Here is a 20,685-nt window from a genome sequence, read left to right on the forward strand (position 1 = left end):
GGCTGACTTGGGGGGCAAATCCAAGCACCTCTGATGGTTGCAGGTTCAAATTTGTTTATTTGCAAAGGTATAACCCACACTTTCACAAAAATACAGCAAGGTGGAGTACAACATCTAAAGATAGAATCAACGAAAAGATCCATAAAAACAGAAATAGATATCAGTAGATACTGATTGGTTAAAAGGAAACCACTCAGAGATTAAGAGCTCTACTGACTGAGCTATCCTAGCTGTTAACATCAGGTTCTAAAGAAAGAGCTATGGGTGTCTTCCATGCGTGCTGCGGGTTGTGTTGGGATCCTCTGGGTTGTGTGTGCTCTAATGCAAGTGCTGATGATGTCCCTTCCCTTAAGAAGACCCCTTTCCCCCAGCCAAGCTCCCCTCCCCTCCACGGTTTTCCTCTGACTTCATCCCATTTTAACAAATGTTATCCCTTGCTTGACCCTAAACAATTGCTTTCTCCCCATCCAGATGATTATATCCTCCAAGTATTTTTCCAGCACTGTTATCATGACTGAACCTCAGCCAGGCTTCAGGTTAACTCTTTGCTGCTCCGTCTGTCTCTGCAACCTGTTTGATGGTTTGTGGCAGGGCTGCTCTCTTAGATGAGCAGGTAAACAAAGACCCCTGCAACTTGGGATGCGGGAGAAATAAATTCAGTTTGCCATGAAAATCTGGCAGTTAGAGCTGACAGAAAAATTAACCACCAAACTCTCTCTCCTAAAGCCGGTAATAAAACTGTTAGTCTTAACCTTAATCCCTGTCCACTGACTTGCACTGAAAGACTAAGCCAGGCTTTCTGATATTTTCATTCCAATCCCATGCTAATTATACCCATCCCATGCCAAAGGCTTGGAGTGGTAATATCTAGGGGGAAAACATGTTTATTGCTACATCCCAAGCTTTGATTTATACAGCCAGGGCATCACATCCAAAGGGTGCTCATTAATGGTTCCTCTTCATCCTGGAGAAGAGTGACTAGTGGGGTGCCACAGGGTTCTGTCTTGGGCCCGGTCTTATTCAACATCTTTATCAATGACTTAGATGATGGACTCGAGGGCATCCTGATCAAATTTGCAGATGACACCAAACTGGGAGGGGTGGCTAACACCCCAGAGGACAGGATCACACTTCAAAACGACCTTGACAGATTAGAGAACTGGGCCAAAACAAACAAGATGTATTTTAACAGGGAGAAATGTAAAGTATTGCACTTGGGCAAAAAAAAATGAGAAGCACAAATACAAGATGGATGACACCTGGCTTGAGAGCAGTACATGTCAAAAGGATCTAGGAGTCTTGGTTGACCACAAACTTGACATGAGCCAACAGTGTGATGCGGCAGCTAAAAAAGCCAATGCAATTCTGGGCTGCATCAATAGGAGTATAGCATCTAGATCAAGGGAAGTAATAGTGCCACTGTATTCTGCTCTAGTCAGACCTCACCTGGAGTACTGTGTCCAGTTCTGGGCACCACAGTTCAAGAAGGACACTGACAAACTGGAACGTGTCCAGAGGAGGGCAACCAAAATGGTCAAAGGCCTGGAAACGATGCCTTATGAGGAACGGGTAAGGGAGCTGGGCATGTTTAGCCTGGAGAAGAGGAGGTTAAGGGGTGATATGATAGCCATGTTCAAATATATAAAAGGATGTCACATAGAGGAGGGAGAAAGGTTGTTTTATGCTGCTCCAGAGAAGCAGACACGGAGCAATGGATCCAAACTACAAGGAAGAAGATTCCACCTAAACATTAGGAAGAACTTCCTGACAGTAAGAGCTGTTCGACAGTGGAATTTGCTGCCAAGGAGTGTGGTGGAGTCTCCTTCTTTGGAGGTCTTTAAGCAGAGGCTTGACAACCATATGCCAGGAGTGCTCTGATGGTGTTTCCTGCTTGGCAGGGGGTTGGACTCTTGTGGTCTCTTCCAACTCTATGATTCTATGATTCTACATCCCATTTGCCGCTTGAGGTTGGCTGCTGCTGCCGCCAACACCATCCGCTCTGCTACGACTGCCAGGAGGCGCTAATTTCAGGGAAGATCACACCAGTTTTGGGTGAGATGGTGCCACTGCTTCTCTTGCCTCTGGAGGAGGCAGTGGGGTAGGTAGGATGCCTGCAGGAGTGCTGCCTGGGGGACTTCTGCCACCTGAGGCAGCCTCCTCCCCCTGCCTAATGGCTCTGCCAGCTGCATACAGCTAAGGTGAAAAGCTACAGCGTGCCGGCATTGCTGATTTAGGGTCAATAGCCAATTGAGGTTTCTTGTGGTCGGGGCCGGATTTAGGTTTGATGAGGCCCTAAGCTCCTGAAGGTAATGGGGCCCTTTATATGTCCAGCTGTCCTTTGTCAGCAACAAATAGTTGCTGTGTTTTGCGTTAAATATACAGTATGCTGTATGGTAATTTATGGACCTAATAGGTATCTAAATCCATGCTGCTGTCTGTAGGTTTTGTTTTATTTGTTTTTTATCTTATATTTTGGAAATGTACATCCAGTTGTTGTTTTTTCCTTTACATTTTTTAGGGGCCCCCAAGAGAGTGGGACCTTAAGCTATAGCTTCCTTAGCTTATACGTAAATCCAGCACTGCTTGTGGTTGTTCCTTCTTAGGGAAGAGCTGTGCGGTAGAGGCTGCCCTGATCTCAGAGGTGGAAGGGAAAGAATGCTTCAGGAGAGCAAGACAGATGGAACCACTACTAGCATCTGTAACTTGAAGAACTTGCTTTTCCTTCCTCCCTCTCATTACTTTTCCCTTGTGTGTCATATCTCTCTTGAATTGTGAGCCTGAGGGCAGGGGCTGTCTTAGTATCGATATTATTTTTTTGGTCTTGAGAGACTTTTTGGCTACAGGGGTGGTGTGCAATTGCTCATTAATAAGAATAAAAATGCAAAACTCATGCAAATTTGCAAAGCAGCCAATCTCTGGTGACCCTCTGGGTGTGGATGAGCACTTAACAGTAATGGACATTTTGCCTCAAATGGCCAAATAGAGAGGTGTTGAGGCTGGTGTCTCTCCTTTTTACTGTGGCAGAAAGGCATCTTTAGGATCCTGCTTTGTATTGTGATTCTTTGTTTGAATCCCTCAAACAGAAGGAAAGTGGGATTGGAAGTTGCTTTGGATGGAAAGGAGGGCTCAGAAGATGTTGGGGGGCTGTTGGGGGGGTTTTACGCTTTTGGTGCCTCAGCCCCAGCTGCCTTCTTTCTGTTCTCCATGCATGCAAATAGCTTGGTCGGTAGAGCATGGGTTTACATCAGTCAGGGTCATGGGTTCAAGCCCCACATTGTGCAAAGTATTCCTGTATTGCAGGGTGCTGGACTAGATAACCCTCATGGTCCCTTCCAACTCTACATTTCTATGAATCTACAATTCAGATACCTTCTGTGTGCATTTGTAAGGACACAATTCAGCAGAGATCTCTGCCAGCCTTTTTAGCCTCAGTGGCTAGCTGCTTGACTTCTCCTTTTGCATGAGTGAGGTGAAACAAACCAAGCAGTCTTCAGATAACCATAGTTTCCTAATTTCTCCAAACCAGGAAAGATTGTGACATCTGAATTGCACCACTGACGGTTGGTTTCTAAACAGTGAAATACTTATGCACTAGGAAGTAATAGCACGCACGACAAAAGGACAAAACGCTTTGCTTTCTTTAAAAAATACAATTGACTGATCTTTAGATGACCTTGGCTATCATTTTATTGGGCAGTATAAAATGTCACTGGAATGGATGCTCTTAAATCCCACTGTAGTTTCTCTGGTGTTGCAATTTAAGTCTTGACTATCTCCTCGAACAGGCCTTTTAAACTTTACTGCGAACCTTTTCTCCCCCTCACTCCCTGATACCTGAAATTATACCCCTGGATGGAGAGGCACCTTCAGGGATACTGTAACCATGGACAAATGACTGAAGGGGGAGTATTTGGCCTCCAGAAAGGAAATCCCTTCCTGCTATTAAAGGTTCCTAGTCTTGATGGCTATTTGCTGCCAGCCAGGATTAGAGGCAGGCAGCATGCCTGTGAATTCCAGAGAGGGCTATGATTCTCCTGCCTCCTGCTAGGCAAAAAGAATACTGTAGATATTCTGATAGGGCAACTAAAATGATCAAGGGGTGGAGTGCAGCAGTGGCGTAGCGTGGGTTATCAGCACCCGGGGCAAGGCAAGTAATTTGCGCCCCCTAACCCGTGGATTTGCGCCCCCTAACCCGTGGATTTCCCTAACCCCCAGATGTTGCGCCCGGTGCGGCCGGCCCCCCCTGCACCCCCCACGCTACGCCACTGGAGTGCAGGGCTTTGAACTTTTTAGCTGAGAGGGAAAAGTGAGCAAGAGGTGACATGACCGAAGTTTCTAAAATTATGTATGACATGGAGAAAGTGGAGAGAAAAGTTCTCCCTCTAGAGACCCTGGGAACATGCAATGAAGCTGAATGTTGGAAGATTCGGGGCAGATAAAAGAAGGCACTTCTTCACATAGTGCATAGTTAAACTATGGAACTTGCTCTCATGGGAGGGGAGGCAGTGATGGGCACCACCCTTCCTCACCATGTCTTTGATTCAAACGGATGTCTGTCTGTGCTCTCCCTGAGCGCAGGCTCCATTTTTGTAATCGGCTATGTCTTTTGAAACATAGTAGTGTTTTGACTTTGACATCAGAGCCAACTGCTAGGGGCCAAGGTCCCTTCACACCCCCCATAAAATATTTGAGGAGGCTGGGTCCCTCCAAACTTGATGGGCATTGCCATTCAAATGCTGAGTGTGTGCCGCATCTTGTGATCAATTACGCAGGATGGTGCTTACCTGCCCCTCCTCCCCATGTTTTGTTCAAGTTGGCACCCTTGCTTGCATAGTTTTGTTGCTGCCTTTGTTGTGATCTAGTGCAAGACTGTTAAATAAGTGGATGCTATACTTAATGGGCTGTTGCCTGGTTTTTTTATTAAGAGGGAAACCAAGAGGAAGCCAGCTAACTTTCATTAGGTGGAATTGCTCAAACAAGAAAAAATAATCCTTCCAGTAGCACCTTAGAGACCAACTAAGTTTGTTATTGGTATGAGCTTTTGTGTGCATGCACACTTCTTCAGATACCCAGATACTTATCTGAAGAAGTGTGCATGCACACAAAAGCTCATACCAATAACAAACTTAGTTGGTCTCTAAGGTGCTACTGGAAGGATTTTTTTTATTTTGTTTTGACTACAGCAGACCAACATGGCTACCTACCTGCTCAAAAATGGAAAGGCTTCACAACCTCATCCCAAAGCTTCAATTTTCGTTGCCAAGGATGGGGTTTTAATACTCTGCCTAACTCACACGTGTAGGAGACTGGAGAGATAAATTGCATTTAGTATGTCCTCTCCTAGCCATCAATAACCCATCCCACAGACACATCAGAAGCGCCTGTATACCAAGTCAGACCATTGGCCCATTTAGCTTGTCTGCAGTGTAGACACTTGACTGGTGCTCTCTATACTGGCTGGCAGCATCTCTCTAGACTTTCAGACCCTACCTGGAGATGCCGGGATTGAACCTGGGACTTTTGCAAGCAAAACCGTTGCTCTGCTGCTGAGCTGAGCTCTTCGACAGGCCACATTCCAGTCTCAAGACAGAATGCAAGAGAAGGCAGCAGACATTCAAATGAGGCCCTGCTAGGTGCTTAGGCAGGTTTCAAGTTGCGCCAGAGGCTGCCTGAATGTCTTGTGCTGAGGTCTTCCCCATCATTTGATACCTTTGATCCTTTCAAACTAGAAGTGCCTGTGATCTTCTGCATGCAGAACGTGTTCTCTGCCACAGAGCTATGCCCTTGTTGCAGCCAGGGAGGAACTGGCTGGAAGCCACACCTCCTTTTCTACGCTGTTCAGTCAATGCATTTTCTCTCTTTCACTCTCAGTCTCTGCATAGCCCACCCACCCCCTCCCCATGCTTGGGATCTCTCCACTCCAGATTCGGGTTGCCTGGCAGCTGCCTTGCACATCTGCCACAGGCCGGAGCTTCAAAGAGACTTTGTGTGGCCTGGCAATTCCCTCTTCCCGCCTCCCAGCTTGGCACTGCCCAGCAACTCTGACAAACCTTTGTGTCTTTTTCTCTCTCTCTTTTGCCTCGCAGAGCCTGGATGGAGACCAAGCCATTCTCCAGCGGATCAGGAAATATGTGAAAGCTATTCATGCTTCTGGGCTCAGTAAGTTAATGCTCTCTGCGTGCTGGTGTGGCCGCCAAGGGGTGGGGAAGAGTGGGGGGACACCTTGGGGGGAACGGGTAGGTGCTGCCAGGTGTGTTCAAAGTGCAATCTGACCCCCCTGTACAGTGTGAGCAGTGTCATTTGAATAACCCAGAGTTGAGAGAGAAAAGGAACTTTACTGGGCAAACTGAACAAAAGCAGTTCATAACTTGTGCATAACTTGAGGAGAAATAATCAGGGTTGCTGTTTTTTGTCTTTTAGAATAGGCCTCCTTCAAAGCAGAAAGATATTCAGCAGTGCATACTGAGGAAAGGCTCCCTCAGAACTCCCGCAGCCAATCAGGGCACAAGGATCATGCCATTCTGATTGGGTGCTAGGCAAACACTTCCACTACCACCCCCCCTCTTGATTGGCTGTCTTAACTGTCATTAGAATGAACCCTTAGGCTACTAACCGAATGATCCCTGCTGTTGTACTTCAAACAATCAGGGAACTTGGGAAGCTGCCCTACACAGTTAGACCATTGGTCCATCTCGCTTGGTATTGTTCATGCTAATAGACAGTGGCTTTCTACAGAGTTTTAATGTTGGACTATTTCCCAGACCCTGCTTCTCCAGCTTCTTGGTTTTCTGATTTAAGCTCCGCCACCAAGTTGTTGCAGCCCTTCTCTTCTTCTGGATTTTGGAGAAACCCCCTTTAACCTCTTTCTTAGCATTTCACCCTGGTCTAGTTCACAGTCGGTCACCTGCGAAGTCTGGTGACCCTACCCTCTTTGGTGGGTTATATGAATTGGGATCTGGATTTGCCCTCTCCCAGCTGCCCCATCACCAGACTGACCTTTTGCTTTCCCCACAGAAGCTGTGCTGTTTGTAAACATTCTGTGACAGCCTCCTTCGCAGCTAAACATATTTAGAGATTTTATGAGGTTGCGCTGGCAGCAGGAATGCAATTTGCCTTGGTGCAAGGTTTAGCTGATGTCAGTCTTGTGCAATCCGCTTTCAAAATATATAAATTGCAACACAAGACTTATGGATTAGGATCTCTTTGAATGCGAAGGCATAACAAAATCTGCACAGAGCATTCTTGCCCTAGAACAGCACAAGTGAAGGATTTGGAACCTGCGGCCCTCCAGATGTTGCTAGACTACAACTCCCATCCTCCCCAAGCTGGCTGGGGCTGATGGGGAGTTGTTGTTCAACAACATCTGGAGGGCAGCAGGTTGTTGAAGGGGCCCCCTAGCCCATAATGATGATGATGATGATATATATAGGCCGCCCATCTGACTGGGTTGTCCCAGCCACTCTAAGAGACTCTCAACAAAATGCTTAAAACACACCAAAACCTCAAACATTAAAAACCTCTCTAAACAGGGCTGCCTTCAGATGTCTTCTAAAGGTCAGATAGTTGTTTATTTCCTTGACATCTGATGGGAAGGCATTCCACTGGGCGGGCGTTACTACTGAAAAGGCCCTCTGCCTGGTTCCCTGTAACTTTACTTCTTGCAATGAGGGAACCGGCAGAAGACCGTTGGAGCTAGATAGATCTCAGTGTCCAGGCTGAAGGATGTGGGTGGAGAAGCTCCTTCAGGAATACTGGCCCCAAGCTATTTAGGGCTTTAAGGATCAGCACCAACACTTTGAATTGTGCTTGGAAACGTAGTGGGAGCCAATGTAGATCCTTTAGGACTGGTGTTATATGGCCTAGCGGCTGCTCCCAGTCATCAGTCTAGCTGCCGCATTCTGGATTAGTTGTACTTTCTGAGTCACCTTCAAAGGTAGCCCCCAGTCCCTGTATATGCCACACATGCACCGCAGATTCATTCAAGAGGCCTAAAGGATGGTGTTGGAGGCAATTCAGGTTTCTCTCGCAGCTAATATTCTAGGAGCCAGGAGCTCACGGACCACAGTGTTGGGCCGTGCCCTTTACTGGTGTAAGCAGACTGGAAGTGCTCAGGGCTGTTGTTTGCCTGAGGCCTCATTCTAAATAAAGCTTCCTGGATAATCTTGGGCCGGTCACAGTCTCTCATCCTGATTTGTTGTGAAGGTAAAATGGGGAGGAGTACGCCACCTTGAGCTACTTCAAGGAAAGGGGTGATATACAGTGGAACCTCTACTTATGGACATAATCAGTTCTGGAGGTCCGTCCGTAAGTCGATCTGGGTCGCTGGTAGAAGTGCCGTTGTGCACAGGTGCATTCTGCGGCAGCGCGCTTCTGCGTGTGCGCAAACAGCAGAAGCCGCTTCTGCGCGTGTGTGAATCGCGGCAAACCTGGTATTTACTTATGGGTTTGCCGCAGTCACAACTTGGATCGGGCCCAAGTAGAGGTGGTCGTAGAGGTTCTGCTGTACAGTCATACCTTGGGTTACAGATGCTTCAAGTTGCCTTTTTTTGGGTTGTGGGCCGCTGAAACCCGAAAGTACCAGAACGAGTTACTTCTGGGTTTCGGTGGTGCAGAAGCGCCTAATCGCAAGCCGTGCGTGCGCAGACACGGGTTGTGAACGCTGCAGGTTGCAAACGTGCATCCCACACAGATCACGTTTGCAACCCGAGCGTCCACTGTAAATGCAATGAAAGGAAGGAAGTAAATAAATAATCAGTCTGCAGTGGAAGAGGCTCAACTATGCACCACACAGCCCTCTCCTCACAGCTGCTGGTGCACACCCAGCACCACTGCCACAAATTGCTTTGCACAATTCAGCACATGCCTACATAATGCCTGCCAGTTGGTGTTCCTGCTGGGCTATTAATGGGTGCTGGTCATGATGGATATATATTACCTCCATGATCAGAGGCAGGATGCCTCCAACTATTCGTTGTTGGGGAACATGAGCTCTCTTGCCCTCACGCCCTGCTTGTTGGCTTGCCAGAGGTGTCTGCTTTGCCACGGTGAGAAACAGGATGGCGAGCTAGGACAAATTCATACTATACATTTAAAACACACTGGTAGCACTTTAAATAGTTGTTGCTCCCCCCCCAGTGAATTCTGGGAACTGTGGTTTGTTTAAGGGCTCAGAGACTTATTTTCCTAACTGAATTACGTTTCCCAGAGTTGCCTAACAAAAGAAATTGATGGTTAAACTACTCTGGGACTAGTAGCTCTGTGATGGCAGCTCTCAGCTCCCTTAACAAAGGACAGCAGAAGCCACGATTGCTTAAAGCTGTATCATAGCGCTTTAAATGTATGGTGTGAATGTGGTTCAGTATAAAGCTCTTGTCTGATCCTGCAGGGCTGTCTTCATGTTCAAATTCCACACACTGCTTTGCTTCTTCCCTGACTTCTGTACGTATCTGGATCCGGCAGAAAGCTTCCTTTCTCCTGATTTTTGTATCTTCTTCCTTAGCGCATGTGGAGAACGAGGAGCAGTACAGTGAAACTCTGGAGAACTTTGGCAACAACCACCTTTCACAGAACAATCATGAGCTTTCCACGGGATTCTTGAATCTGGCTGTCTTCACCAGGGAAGTGACGGCACTTTTCAAAAACCTGGTAAGGGTTTTTTAGGTCTGCTTTTCTTTTCCGTCAAAGATCTCCACTACATTCTTCTTCTCAATCCAAATGTGTACACCACCTATTTAGAGGGCGGGGATATTCAACCAGACTTGGCACTTTTAATATGGGACCTGCTTCTTTAAAAGAAATGAATATGCCAAAATTTCTTAACCTCTACAACTCCCATAAGCCCCATTCCAGTGGTTACTGTTGCTAACTAGGGCCACATTTGCATCATACATCTAAAGCACCATGGTGGGAGAAAACCATGACTTTTTAAAGTGGTACCACACAGTGTGGATGTGGCTAGAGTCTTTTCTGCAGCCCCTTTAAAAAGATCTTTATTATTCTGATATTAATGTTGGAGGCTTACAGTCCTCTTTCTCATGTGCATCTGATGAGGTGGATTCAGGCCTGCAAAAACTTAGGCTGTAATTAATGCAATTACGTTCTTCAAGACTTTAAGGGAATCTGTTCCAGCCGAAGCAACAGAGATAACTCCCTCTCTGGAAGGTGATGCAATTGTGAATGTGCCGGTCTTGTTTGGGGCAATAGGTTCCTATATTTCAACCACTGCATTTCCGTAAGACGTGTTTTCCGTACTGCTGTGTTTCCAGCTATGTGTCCTGTGTTGATGCTGGGGCCCATTATCACAAAGCGGGCTGCTGCTACGAGGTGGTCTGTTTGAGGGAAGGATTTTTATGAATATGGTGGGAACTCTTGAAAGAACTAGAAGTGAGTGAATCTGCCAATTTCTGTTTCAGTTGTTTATTTTTACAATCTCCAGTTCAGTTTTCCATATCCACATCAGTTTGCATATGTATGTGTGTGTGTGTGTGTGTGTGTGTCTCCTCATGAAGACTGATCAACATCTTAGTGAGAATTCATTGTACAAAATACACATTTTTATACAGTGGTACCTCAGGTTACAGACGCTTCAGGTTACAGGCTCCGCTAACCCAGAAATAGTACCTCAGGTTAAAAATTTTGCTTCAGGATGTGAACAGAAATCGCGCAGCAGCAGTGGGAGGCCCCATTAGATAAAGTGGTACCTCAGGTTAAGAACAGTTTCAGGTTAAGAATGGACTTCCAGAACGAATTAAGTTCTTAACCACTGTATGCAGTTTTGCCCAACATACACAAGTTTTGCAAAGCTATTTCCCCTAAGGAAAGCATTTTATTCCATTATTTTCACTAACGTAGATATTTATAGGTGTGTGCTTACCCTAGTATATGCATTTTTGTACATATCACCGGGTTGGTGATACTCGAAGTAGTACGACTTTTGGAGGGTGGCTGTGTTCTGGTGTGCAAATTGTTCTAAAAGTTTGCCTTCAAATGCAAACTCAACTCTTTTCTCACCTGTCCATAAAAAGGACCATTAGTGTTTGTATTTGTACTGGTTGGGCAGAGGGAGAAGGAACATGAGCTGCATCTGTGTGACTTTGCTTCTTGTTGCCACTAATGGTGGTCTCTTCCTGGCCCCTCCCTCAGCTTCCCCCTTTAACGTAAATCGGAAACCTCTGGGCAGCGGCTATGTTGTTTATGGCTGGGGACTGGAGGAACTGTGCTGTGGGTTCTGTGTGCTAGAGCAGGCTCTGGCTGGGTATGGTTGGTTTAAACAGAAGCCCCGTGTCTCATATTACAGCCCCCTTGCAAATGTGGAAGGAAAGAAAGAAAAAAATAAAGACGTGGAAGGAAAGAAAGGGGGAAAAACCTGGCCCTGGCGGAAGAGCACATAATAGTAATAATAATAATAATAATAATTTATTTATATCCCACCCTCCCCAGCTGAAGCTGGGCTCAGAGCGGCTAACAACAATAAAAGTAACACAGCATTCTAAAATCAATTCATTCTAAAATCAATTCATGAAAACAGTGCTTGGGTATGTGCCACTTTAGACTGGGGTAGCTAACATGATGCCCTCCAGATGTTGCTGGAAAACAGCTCCCTGACCTTCCGGCTACTAACCCTGATGGTTGTGGTCTGCATCCATTGTTGGAGGCAGTAATGCTTCTGAATGCCCGTTGTTGGAAATCACAGGAGGGGAAAAGTGCTGTTGTGCTCAAGTCCTGCTTGCAGGCTTCCCATAGGCAATCTGGTTGACCACCTTGAGAGAAGAAGAAGAGGAGTTTGGATTTGATATCCCACTTTATCACTACCCTAAGGAGTCTCACAACCTCCTTTCCCTTCCTCCCCCACAACAAACATTCTGTGGGGTGAGTGAGGCTGAGAGACTTCAGAGAAGTGTGACTAGCCCAAGGTCACCCAGCAGCTGCATGTGAAGGAGCGGGGAATCAAACCCAGTTCACCAGATTACGAGTCTACTGCTCTTAACCACTACCACCACACTGGCATGATCCAGCAGGCTCTTAGGATATGTTGTTATGTTGTTGTTATTTTTCACTATGCTGGCCGGAGTTGATGGGACTCCAGCAATGCTTAAAGGGACCATGTTGTCTGCCTAGGGCTGAACCTGTGTCCTGCTTTAGAGAGGACAGCCCTGTAGGTTTGAAGAAGTGTCCAGTCCCAAGCTTGTGTCACACTGTTGACAGGCACGGAATGTCAAGAACTAACTCTTTATTGTCAAAAGGACACTTGGAAGTTGGGAAAAGGCACGTCCATCAATCCTACGCCTCTCAGCTACCCCTAGGTAGGCACCTGATGATGCAGTTGCCGCAACAGAGAGGCCCACCCACCGACCTTGGCTTATGTATCTCCTCCACCCAAGCTGTGTGCAAGCAGGCAAAGACTCCACCTGCATGTGATCTTTTGCTCCTCCTGTTTCAGTCTTCTTCTGGTCCTGGGAAACAGTGGAGCAGGAGAGGTGGGATCAGGAGGAGGAGAAGGTGTGGAAGCCCTTGAGTCTACACCAGCTTGACCGATCTCTCCCTCCTCCTGCTCTTGTTCTTCATTCTCCAATCCTGCACTTCTGACTCTCGTCTCCCAGCTGTTAGATTCCCCCAGTTCCCTTCTTCCCAGTCAGTCTCCAACTTCCGCTTCTCCCAGTGCCCACTCCTCAATAGCCAGCCAGCACTTCTCAGTGTCCAGCCAGTCCCTGACATTTTGGTTTGAATATCAAGAGCTCTAAGAAAAGGAGAGCAGGAGGGGCCTTGAAGTCACCCTTCTGCAGTTAGATCCTAGACAGCAGACTTGAGCTGCTGTTCTGGACAGCACACGGGTCATATGCTCAAAGTCTTATGGTGTGATGGATTGTATTTCTATTTAGATTATAGTAGTTATTTCTAAATTGGCACACCTAGGCCTGTAGCTCAATGACAGAGCATCTCCTTTCCATGCAGAAGGTCCCAGGTTCAATCCCTGGCCTCTCCAGCTCAGGACATCTGGCCTGGTGTCCTGTTATCACCATGACCAACCAGATATCTATAGGAAACACGCAAGCAGGACCTGAGTGCAACAGAACCTCTCCACTCTTGCAGTGGCATTCAGAAACATTTCTGCCTGTGACCGTGGAGGTAGGACTGGGAATGTCCCCTGTCTGAAACCCTGAAGATGTGCTACCATCCACTGTAGGTTTTGCATTGAGTCAGTGTTTCCTCAAACGTGGGTCCCCAGCTGTTGTTGGACCACAACTCCCACCATCCCTAGCTAGCAGGACCAGTGGTCAGGGATGATGGGAGTTGTAGTCCAACAACAGCTGGGGACCCAATAGTCTGTCGAGGTATAAGGCAACTTCCTGTGTTCCTATCCATATTCATATTCAAATTTTGTTGTTGCATAAGTGGCCATCCTATGACTACTCCTGCCTTAGGCAGACCCAGCATGCTGATGCAAAACGGTGATGTCACAGGAGTGGCTGTTGCCTTCTATAAAGTTCTTTGAACAGGACTGGTCCTACCATGAAGCAGAATTGAGTCAGACAGAAATGCTGGTTGTCAGGGAGTGGCAGCAAGGTCCTGGAGGTTACAGAGCCTGACCTGCACTCCCTAACCTAGCTGCCCACCCTTGGGGGCAGGGCAGGAGGATGCCTCACCAGGAATACTGTTCTGCAAGGTTCACTGAAACAAGCTGAGCACCCGATGGCCCAGGAAGGGCCGTAGCTCAGTGGTGGAGCATCTGTATTTGCATGCAGTATAAGGCCGATTCCTATGCTCTTCAGAGCTGCGCTGTGGTTTCTTCAGCTGTGCCTGTAGCACATCTGTACTTGATCACAATCTACAGCCGTGGTTCCATTTTGCTTATTCTGAGTCAGCATGTCAGTGGGTGGCACTGACTTGGTTTCATGTGTAGGTTCTTCAGCATAGCCACATAAAACTCACAGGGTGGGTTTTCTTTATTTTCTTCTCTCCTCCTTTTCCCTCCCAAGAGAGGTTGGTCCGAGACTTAGAATCATAGAAACTTAGAGTTGGAAAGAGACCCGAAGGGTCATCTATTCCAACTCATTGCAATGCAGGAATCTCAACTAGAGCATCCATGACAGATGGCCATCCAACCTCTGCTAAAAAAACCTCCAAGGAAGGACCTCTTGTGGCCACTGCTGAACACCTCTTACTGTCAGAAATGTTTTCCGAATACTTAGTCGGAATCTCCTTTCTTGCAACTTGAAGCCATTGGTTCAAGTCCTATTCTCTGGAGCAGGTGAAAACAAGCATGTTCCCTCCTCTGTGTGACAGCCCTTAAGATATCTGAAGATGGCTATCAGAACTCCTCTCAGTCTCCTCTTTTCCAGGGGCAAAACATACCCAGCTCCTTCAAGCGCTCCTCATAAGGCTTAGTTTCCAGACCCTTGATCATCTTGGTTAACCTCCTCTGCACACATTCCAGCTTATCAATATTCTACTTAAATTGTGGTGCCCAGAATTGGACATAGTATTCCAAGTGTGGTCTGGCTAAGGCAGAATAGAATGGTACTATTACTTCCCTTGATCTGGACACTATACTTCTGTAAAGGTAAAGGTACCCCTGCCCGTACGGGCCAGTCGTGTCCGACTCTAGGGTTGTGCACCCATCTCACTTAAGAGGCCGGGGGGCAGTGCTGTCCGAGGACACTTCCGGGTCACGTGGCCAGCGTGACGAAGCTGCTCTGGCAAGCCAGCACCAGCGCAGCACGCGGAAACGCCGTTTACCTTCCCGCTATAAAGCGGTACCTATTTATCTACTTGTACTTAGGGGTGCTTTTGAACTGCTAGGTGTGCAGGAGCTGGGACCGAAAGACGGGAGCTCACCCTGCCGCGGGGATTTGAACCGCCGACCATGCGTTTGGCAAGCCCTAGGTGCTGAGGTTTTACCCACAGCGCCACCCGCGTGCCCCATACTTCTGTAGATGCAGCCTAAAATACCATTAGCTTTTTTTTTGCTGCTGCATCACACTGTTGACTCATGTTAACCAAGACCCCTAGATCCTTTTCACATGTACTGCTAGTAAGCCAGGTGTCCCCCATCCTGTATCTGTGCATCTAGTTCTTCCTGCCTAAGTGCAGAACCTTATGTTTGTCCCTATTGAAATTCATTTTGTTAGCTTGCACCCAGTTCTCCAATCTGTAAAGGTAATTTTGAATTCTGATTCTGTCTTCTGCGGCCTTCGCTACTCTCCCAGTTTGGTGTCATCTGCAAATTTGATGAGCATCCCCTCAATTCCTTCATCCAGGTCATAAAGACATTGAACAACAAGAGGCCCAGGACAGAACCCTGCGGCACCCCACTTGTCACTTTTTTCCAGGATGACGAGGAACCATTAATGAGCACTCTATGGGTTCGGTCAGTCAACCAGCTACAATTCCACCTAACAGTTACCTCGTTCAACCCACATTTTACCAGCTTCCTTGCAAGAATATCATGGGGGACTTTGTCAGAAGCCTTACTGAAATCAAGATACAGTCATACCTCGGGTTGAAGTAGCTTTGGGATAAGTATTTTCGGGTTGCACACTGTGGTGACCCGGAAGTAACGGAGCGCGTTACTTCCAGTTTCGCCGCTCGCACATGCGCAGACGGTCAAAATGATGTCATGAGCATGTGCAGAAGCGTCGAATCGTGACCCGTGTTCGCTTCTGTATGTGAACGGGGCTCCGGAATGGATCCCGTTCGCATCCAGAGGTACCACTGTACATTATGTCCACAGCATTTCCCTGATCCACCAAGTTTGTAATTTCATCAAAAATGGAAATCCGATTGGTCTGGCATGATTATTTTTGAGGAACCCATGCTGGGTCTTAGTAATCATAGCATCCTTTTCTAAATACTCACAGACTGACTTTTTGGATGCTTGGGAGGTAGTCCTGTAGGCTGTCAGGTCTCCAACTGAACCAGGCTTGTTTCTTTTGCCTCTGGTCATGTTATGCTTTTGGCCATGCGATTCTCTCACCTGACCCCCCCCCCCCTTCCGCTTTCTAGCTCTGGGTTGTGGCTTTTGCAAGGCGGGGAGAAAGGGCTGACTTGCCTGTGGGTTTTGTGGCAGTGGAGGAGTAGATGTGGCTTGTGGGCAGACCAGACATTTTTGTGCCTTGCAACCATCTGAGGCTGCCCTGGAGTCCCTTGCACAGGAAGAGGCTTCTCTTGCCATGAGAAAAATGGAGGAGGTTTAGCATCTCCAGTCTCCCCGCCCCCCGCCGCCACCTTTGCCACTGTTTCCATTTCTGCATGCCATCCCAAATCTGGCCTGCTTGAGGGGTGGGGGAAGAAGAGCAGGAAACAATATTTATCTTAGTTGGAGTGAGGCTTGCATGGTCCAATAAATAAGAGTCCCTTTCTGGACCTGCCTCTGCAGATAGCAGGGGTGGAGAACCCCAGACACAAACCCCACCTGGCAGTGAGGAAAAAATATGGGGGGGGGGGTGGCACAGAAGGGGCAAAGCATATTTCTAGTTAAGCATGCTGTGTCCCACATGCTAAGATCACTGAAAAGAACAAGTGTTAATGACAGGTTTTCAGCAATGCAGGGGGGAAATAGGGGTGTAAGCTCTTTGGTTTTTTGGTGGCCCTCACCCCCTACACATGTTCCCCAGCCACACCCCATCTGCCCAAGCTGTGCCCCCCACCAGCCCTGATTCACATCCTGCTTGAGTGCATTTGCTTGACTGGAATAACAGAACCATAGAACTTTAGGCCTGGAAGGGGGACTCCAAAGGTCATTTAGTCCAACCCCCTGCAACACAGGAATCTTTTGCCCCACATGGGAATGTGCCCTTGGACTCCGATAATGCCTTCTGCTTGCCTGCATGGAGGACAGAGAGGCGTGAAGGAACTAGCCTAGCGTACAAAAGTAAATTTTTTAGATTTGTTGCTCTGCCTGCTTTTGCTTCTGGCCCCAGCCACCACTATCATGTGGCCTCTGGGTGTTAAGTTGTGGGTGAACATATCAGACAACACAGCGGTTCTTCAAAACAGCTCTTGTTTATTCACAGGCCAGAACAGAACTGAACTGAAGGGTTCAGCCAGCCTGCTTATATAGAGCTCCACTACAATGCAACTGTAACCACTTTCTGTAACTATCCAATCACTGAACGTCACTTTCAATCCCTTATTTGCATATGTGGACCTGAGTGAAAACTATCTACAGTATCCCCCTGCTGGCCCAGGGTGAGAACTCAGTACATAACACTGGGAGACTGCCCAGAAGGTCATGTGACCCAGGCTGTAAAATGTTCCCACCTCTGGCACATTTGCTGCATGCTTTGGAGGAAATAGTGGGACCATGCATCTTCTCTGATGTCACTGTGCCCTGCAGGCCCCAACTCCAGTTAGCTGTGAGGGCTAAAAGGGATGCCCAGATCTGCATGTCGGTCCACACTCTGTGACAGAGCCGTGGCCTTCTGAATATTGTTGGACTCCCATCATGCTTTGCCAGTGGCCGTTCTGGCTGGGGCTGATGGGGATTGGAGCCCCAATGACACCTGGAGGGCTGCAGGTTCTCCAGGCCTGCTGTACGCCAGTTGGAACTTCAGCGCCAGTGTGCATTACCAGTTAGAGTGTTGGACTAGGACCTGGGAGGCCAGGATTTGAATCCCCGCTCAGCCATGGGGCTCTCTGGGTGACCTTGGGCCAGTCACTATCCCTCAGCCTAACCTCCCTCACAGGGTTGTTGTGGGGAGAAGAGTTATGTACACCACCTTGAGGAAAAAGTGCTATATAAGTGTAACAAGTCAATAAAGGGCGCATATGTTCCACATCAGATGATATGCCTGCATGTGTGTAGCTCTGCATATAGGGCATTCACTGAGAGAATGTGTCGGGCGCAGGGAGTTATTTAGTTCTACCAGCAATGTTTGGTGTTGGCGTGAAGGGGCCTCCTGCACATACTGATGTATGCTTGTAGAACGTCTGCACATGGGGGGGGGGGAGGAAAAAAAAGGAAAAAAAGAACTTCTGCACATGAAGGGAGGAGTGGCATGGAGCCATTTGATGCACGTGCACCTTGAAGTGCACAGGGCCCCTGCGCATGACTGCCAGCTGTGGGTGCATGAGGCCAGTGTGCAGAGATGGGGCTGTATACAGCATGACACCCACCCACCCCCTCACCCATTCCTTTTAAGACCTGAAGGACTTCGTGAACTTAAACTGGGATCCTTCATTCACTGAGCGCAGCTTAAGAATCCAACACAGGAATCTGGGTTTTCCTTCCAAATACAGTTCTCGGAATTCCTTGGGGGAAGTTGGGAGGTATTCTTACCAAAACTGATCTAAAAACCCATATATAGCAAAAAAAAAAAGAGGCTCTCTCTGTGTGTGGTATGTGTTTAAAAATAATGGCACAAGCTTCATTAAACTTTTGCTTCAGCTTTTGACCAAGATTTGGTTCCCACGTCTGTGTTAGAAGCTGAAATAAAAATGCATCGCAAATGAATGCCAACCTGGGTAAAAAGGCCTGCCTAGCTGAACACTAATGGCTGCCTATGTTTTTATTTGTGGCTCTTCCAGGTGCAGAATCTGAACAATATCGTCTCCTTTCCTCTGGACAGCTTGCTGAAAGGGCAACTTAAAGATAGCCGGCTGGTAGGTGCCCTTTTAAAACTGCGTATGCATGGTGTGTGCTCAAGGGTGTAGTTGGGGAAGATGAGTCCAAATAGAGGTGCCTGGGACCCATGGTTGATGTCCCAGCACATCGCTTGTTCTGTTGTGCCAGTGTCTTGACAGCCCCATCTCGCATAAAAAGCACCTGCAAAATGTGTGCAGGTTAAATGTGGAGTTTTCTTGCATTCTTAAGAAAAAGGAAATGCTCAAAACAGACCTATGATGTAGTGCCTATGTAATTAAACGAATCGGGATGCAATTTACTGATTTATTATATTGCATTTATACCCCTCTCTTATTTACAAAAGATCCTAGGGTGGCTAACACTTATGTGATTAAAAAAGAAAAATACAAAAATGAAATAGACTTACTTAAAACATTTTAAAAACTATTTTAAAAGATCTAAAACCAAGAAACCACAAACATCTAAAACAAATTTAAGAGCAGATGTAACCAAAGTTTTCAGCAGGTGTCTAAAACTGTACGGTGATCGTCCTTGCCCAATATTAGCAGGCAGGGAGTTCCAAAGTATAGGTTGTTGCCACGCTAAAGGAACGGCTCCTTTCAAACACAGAATGAACATGGCACGACACTTGCAGAAGTGCAATCTGCAGAAGATTCTGCAAACTGGAGGAATTGAGTCAGCACGCATGGGGTAAGGCGATCCCTTAAGTAATCTGGTCCCAAGCCATTAAGTGCTTTATACCAGTAGTAACACCTTGAACTCAGCTCAATAGCAAATTGGCAGCCAGTGCAGATTTTTGAGCACAGGTGTTCAACATGCTGACTCTTGCTTGTGCCAGCTGCAGGATTTTGTACAAGGGAAGCCCCACTTGGGGTGCATTGCAGCAGCCCTGCCTTGAATTGGACTGCTTAGCCCATCCCTGCTAGCAAGTTATGCAGAAAACCCAAGGCATGCTGCTTTTTAATTTTTAATTTTTAGGAGAAGACTGTATCAGAAAATGTTTCTATGATGTAATGAAAGAGTGGTAATAGATTTAGCATATTCAGCTAAACCTCATAATAGTATATCATCAGGGTACAGTGGAATTGCACACATATGCATATTTTATTGGGAGCATTCGCCAACTGAGCTGGCCAGGACTTTCTTCTCCGTAACTCTGCAGATTTCCTGAATTCATATTTAAATTCCATTTACGTTGCTCCATACCTATACGATATATTTCTCAGGATATTAGCACAATATTTTGTAATCTGGGTCGGTGCCAGGAAAGTGTCACTCTCTTGCTTTCTGTCTCTCGGTAGGGACTGGCGGGACGAGGAGGAAGTGAAATGTCCCAGTGATACCCACAGCACCCACTCAAATAATGTGGACATCAGTAATTGCAAGGAAGTGAGCAGGCAGGCAGAGGAGGGATGGATCAACCTCCCTCTCTTCCTTTCCTCAACTCCATTCTGGGATTTTACCAACCTTTGGGCATAGATCCATGAGCACCAGAAACTTGCTGTTTTTCGTTTTCTTTTGATGAAAGCTTATTTTAGCAGTTTGCTGATTGCACCCTTGCAAGGCACCCTTGCCCAGGTCACAAAACCATGGTTCTCTGTGGTTTGGGCCATGGAACACAGGAAGCTGCCTTGTTGTTTAGTCGTTTAGTCATGTCCGACTCTTCGTGACCCCATGGACCAGAGCACGCCATACACTCCCGTCTTCCACTGCCTCCCGCAGTTTGGTCAAACTCATGTTGGTTACTTTGAGAACACTGTCCAACCATCTCGTCCTCTGTCGTCCCCTTCTCCTAGTGCCCTCAATCTTTCCCAGCATCAGGGTCTTTTCCAGGGAGTCTTCTCTTCTCACGAGGTGGCCAAAGTACTGGAGCCTAAGCTTCAGGATTTGTCCTTCCAGTGAGCACTCAGGGCTGATTTCCTTAAGAATGGATAGGTTTGATCTTCTTGCAGTCCATGGGACTCTCAAGAGTCTCCTCCAGCACCATAATTCAAAAGCACCAATTCTTCAGCAATCAGCCTTCTTTATGGTCCAGCTCTCACTTCCATATATCACTACTGGGAAAACCATAGCTTTTACTATACGGACCTTTGTTGGCAAGG

At 47.2% G+C, this 20,685-nt stretch overlaps 1 protein-coding gene across 3 annotated transcripts in view; it reads left to right on the forward strand.

The window, feature by feature from the left end:
* Positions 1-20,685, forward strand: part of ASAP3 (ArfGAP with SH3 domain, ankyrin repeat and PH domain 3) — a 70,870-nt gene that overhangs the window by 15,046 nt on the left and 35,139 nt on the right. For 2 of the 3 annotated variants that reach the window (XR_013841422.1, XM_079985957.1), the window contains exons 2-4: positions 6,087-6,159; positions 9,500-9,645; positions 18,526-18,600. Coding sequence is in view for 2 of the 3 variants with exons in the window: in XM_079985957.1 (XP_079842083.1) it covers positions 6,087-6,159; positions 9,500-9,645; positions 18,526-18,600 (294 nt within the window). In the remaining variant the exon portion in view is untranslated. Of the gene's footprint in view, positions 1-562; positions 614-6,086; positions 6,160-9,499; positions 9,646-18,525; positions 18,601-20,685 lie in introns of those variants that run through there. The other variant, XM_079985958.1, reaches the window with a different exon arrangement.

The sequence above is a fragment of the Podarcis cretensis genome (assembly GCF_951804945.1).
Source record: "Podarcis cretensis genome assembly, chromosome: 8".
Lineage (NCBI taxonomy): Eukaryota > Metazoa > Chordata > Lepidosauria > Squamata > Lacertidae > Podarcis > Podarcis cretensis.